Source organism: Lipotes vexillifer, unplaced genomic scaffold (genome assembly GCF_000442215.2).
Source record: "Lipotes vexillifer unplaced genomic scaffold, Lipotes_vexillifer_v1.1 scaffold205, whole genome shotgun sequence".
Lineage (NCBI taxonomy): Eukaryota > Metazoa > Chordata > Mammalia > Artiodactyla > Lipotidae > Lipotes > Lipotes vexillifer.
The window spans coordinates 1,648,361-1,652,066 of record NW_006781396.1 but is presented as its reverse complement, the minus strand read 5'-3'; the positions used below and the strand labels follow the sequence as shown (position 1 = coordinate 1,652,066).

The following is a 3,706-nucleotide window of genomic DNA, read 5'->3' as shown; positions in this document are numbered from 1 at the left end:
CCTCTTTCCCACTTTGGGGCCTCTGCGCAAGCTCCCCCTCCCCCCCGGGTGCCCTTCTGCCTCTACCCCCCATCCCTGCTCTTCCCATGGCTGGCTCATTCTCCTCCATCTGTCCCAGCTCAAAATGCCACCTCTCGACACTCCGTTTCTTTCAGAGATGGCCACACAACCCGTGTTTATCTCTTTGTTAGGTTGCTTGCTTATTAAGAGGCAGTATAGCTCAGTGATTAAGTGGGCGCCTCTGGTACCAAAATGTCTGGGCTCTAATCCCAGCCATACTACTTACCAGCTGTGTGACCTTGGGCAAGTTACTTAACCTCTCTGTGCTCCCACCTTCTCAAGTAGAAAACGGGGATAAATTCTTCACTTGGTAGAGTTGTAGTCATACTTGATGAGCCAAAATACACAAAGTACCCCGGCACACGGTGAGTGGTCAGCAAATGACAGCTGTTGTCGCCATCAGCTGCCCCCGCTGCTGGAATCACATCTGTCTTGTTCACTGTTGAGCCCCAGTGCCTAGCACAGTGCCAGGCACATTGTAAGGGTTCAGTATTTGTGGATGAGAGCTGTTGATGGGCTTGTTGGCCTTTCGTCCCCACCCTACCTGGCTCTCCACTCCACCAGGTGGGGTTGAGTCTTCCTTGTCAGAGGGAGACCAGGGTGTGTGACCAAGGGCCCCTCTAGAGGGAGCCCTGGACACTGCCCCTGGTGTCTGAAGTACAGGGTGATTCCAGTGATTTTTTTTGAGAGCTGTGTGCGGACGAGCATGTGCCATATTCGTGTGCACCGGGAGCTGACCAGGGAGGTGTCTGTGTGCACATGTGCACCGCGGGTGTCCACCCGCACAGGCCTGAGCTTGCAGAGTGGCCGTTCTCTGTTTACAAGTGAGATTTTGGCCCAACTCTCCCTCCCCGCTCCTGCAGCCTCCTTCAAGGACCTGGCTGATAGGCATTGATTTAGAGCCTTTCAAAGCCCTCCAGCAAAATAAAGGAGAGGGGAGAGAGAGAGGATTATTCCCCGTCAGGCCAGGAGGAAAATGACGAGCATGAAATGGGAAATAATGAGGGGAAAGTGGTGAGATTCTATACAATCGCCCAGCAGGGAGCTTGCAGGAGGGGTCCCAGCCCACCGCCTTCTCCTGTGCCCCCATCCCATGACCAGGGAGTGGGCCAAGGGGCCAAGAGTCAATGCCCACCCCCAACCATGGTCACTTGGAAGCAGCTGCCCAAGGTACCCCCACCCCAGCACTCAGGGGTAGTGGAAGGTATCTCAGCACATTCAGCAGCAGGCTGCTGCCCTGGAACGGGTGGTTTAACTGCTCTGTACCTCAGTTTCCCTATCCAGAAAAATGGGAATAAAAGCTATCTCCCTCCTCTAACTTGAGAGAAGCATTGTAGAAACACAGGGCTTGCTGGTCTCCTCGGTCCATCAGTGGGATGACTTTGCCTGGCTGAAATGTTACCAGGAGAGCCTTGTCCCCTGCTGTCGATACAGGGGTGATTGGGTCCCCATTATAGAGGCGGGGAAACTGAGCACCGTGCCCGCAGCACAGTGAGGGCTCCTCAGGCCTGGAAGGCTGGGGCCTCCCCCATCCCCGTTGGCACAGCAAGGCTGGGGAGGGAGGAGATGGGCTGAACAGCTGGGGTGGGACTAGAGCCATGTCCCACTCTCTGAAGCAGAAGAGGGGCCCGGAGTGGCTCGGGGTTCAGCGCCAACATTGGCCTCTCTCCCTGACCTCCCTGGGGCCCACGGGCAGATGGGCACCCTCAGCAGGCCAACCCATCTGTCTGTTCTGGTCTAATGGCCCCTGAGACACCGCGGGCTGAGGATTAAGCCAGAGGAGGGACAGATTCTGCTGCCAAAGCACAAAAGACCCCACATCAAGTAAGATGAAGGAGCTGACAAGGCCAGGCTGTCACCGCCATGTGTTCTGGAGTTAAGAATGACACCGTCCTGATGCGGCCCCTGGGACTGCGGTCACCACCCGCCATTGATCTTGTCCACCTCTGGTGCTGCAGTGGCCCCTGCAGCCAGGGTTGGGGGTGAGCGGAGGGGTGGGTGCCACTGCTGTCCAGGGTGGGAACTGAGTCAGCTCCAAGGCTGGTGTTGTCTGACACTGAGTCTGGCCCACGCCTTTCTGAACTCTGCTTTCCCCTTGTGGGAGGTGGATGGTAGAGAAGTTCCTACAGAGCCGGGGATTGGTGGGCATGGGGACCTGGGAGAGAATGGGCTGCAGGGTTTGTTGCTCTGGGTTAGGTCAGCAGTGAGGCTGATCCCTTCATGGGGAGGGGCTGGAAAGTTAAAGGGGCCAGAGTGTCTGGGGCCCCTGTCCTGAGACCCTCCCCCTTCTCGGGGATGGCGTTCCCCTTCAGGAAAACTCAGGCCTCTCCCTCCTCCAGCCTCCCCTATCCCCAGCCCCATGACTGGCCCACCGTCCGGACCAGGGGACTTATCCATGGCTCCCTCCCCATGCCCTGTCACCCTTGGTGTCACAAGAGGCCCAGTTCTTTTCAAATTGCCTCACAATCTAAAGCTCCAAAGGAAAGAAGAGAGGGTTTGATGATGAGGAACCCAGTTCCCAAAATCTGTGGTTTCAAATCCTTTCAAAAGATCAGCCAAGGATTTGGACTCCCCAACCCTTCCCAGCCCCCACCCTGAAGAATTCCATGGTCATGAGCTACAGGGATTCCTCCCCCGAAAGCTCCATGAAAATGTTACCCCACATGTCTGAAAAGGAAGGACGCTGGCGGTGTTGCCTGCCGGAGGGCCCTAGAGCCACTTCCCGGCTGGGAGACTTTGGGAGACTCACTGTGCCTCATCTGTGAAATGGGCTTAATCATAGGTGTCCTCCTCGTAAGACTGTTGACACAGTAGGTGGAGAAGGCCTGGTGTCTATGAGGTTCGGGGAGCCTCCTATACACTATCGGGTGCTAAGTGTTGCTTTCACAGATCAGAAGCCGAGGCTTGAGTGGGGAAAGGGACTTACCTAAAGTCAAAACAGCGGATGGAGAAGCCAAGAAGCCCAGGACTTCCAGTGCTGGTTCATCTTCTGAACCTCCTGCTTCCCCACCCCGCAGAGATCCCCCTGCTGAAGCCAGGAGGGAGACCCACTTCCCCCAAGTTTGAGCGGGGATACCCCCTGCGACAGCGGGGCGTGAGCTCGGACAACCCGGGCGGGCAGCCCGGGCCGCAGAGGCGCCCTCCCTGGCCCGGGCTCAGTGGAGGGGTCGCTTCCGCCCGGGCAGGTGGTGGCCGTTGACCCGGACCTAGGGGAGAATGGCACTCTGGTGTACAGCATCCAGCCGCCCAACAAGTTCTACCACATCAGCCGCAGCACAGGCAAGATCCGCACCACCCACATCATGCTGGACCGCGAGAACCCCGACCCCCACGAGGCGGAGCTGATGCGCAGGATCATCGTCTCCGTCACAGACTGTACGTGCCCCCCCACGCCTGGGCTGTGGCCCCTGACCCTCAGTGAACTGGGGACCTCCCCCAGTGGCATGTCCTCTGGGCATCCTGGGACCTACCCAGGAGGGCTGTGTCTCGATGACTAAGAGCGGAGTGACACCCACTTCCCAGTTGTGACCCAGCCGTCGCAGAGGGCAGAGGGAGCTGGGGGTGCAAGGCCCAGGCTGCTTCGTGAAGGGGCCCCTGGGATGGAGGGCCACTGAATTGCCTTTCTCCACCCCCCTTTGCTCCTGCA

General features: G+C 58.0%; 1 protein-coding gene across 1 annotated transcript in view; it reads left to right on the top strand.

Annotated features, from left to right (window-relative positions):
* Positions 1-3,706, top strand: part of CDH23 (cadherin related 23) — a 403,130-nt gene that overhangs the window by 288,598 nt on the left and 110,826 nt on the right. Inside the window, exon 22 of the mRNA XM_007454689.1 lies at positions 3,246-3,435. Within this exon, the coding sequence (XP_007454751.1) occupies positions 3,246-3,435 (190 nt within the window). The remainder of the gene's footprint in view (positions 1-3,245; positions 3,436-3,706) is intronic.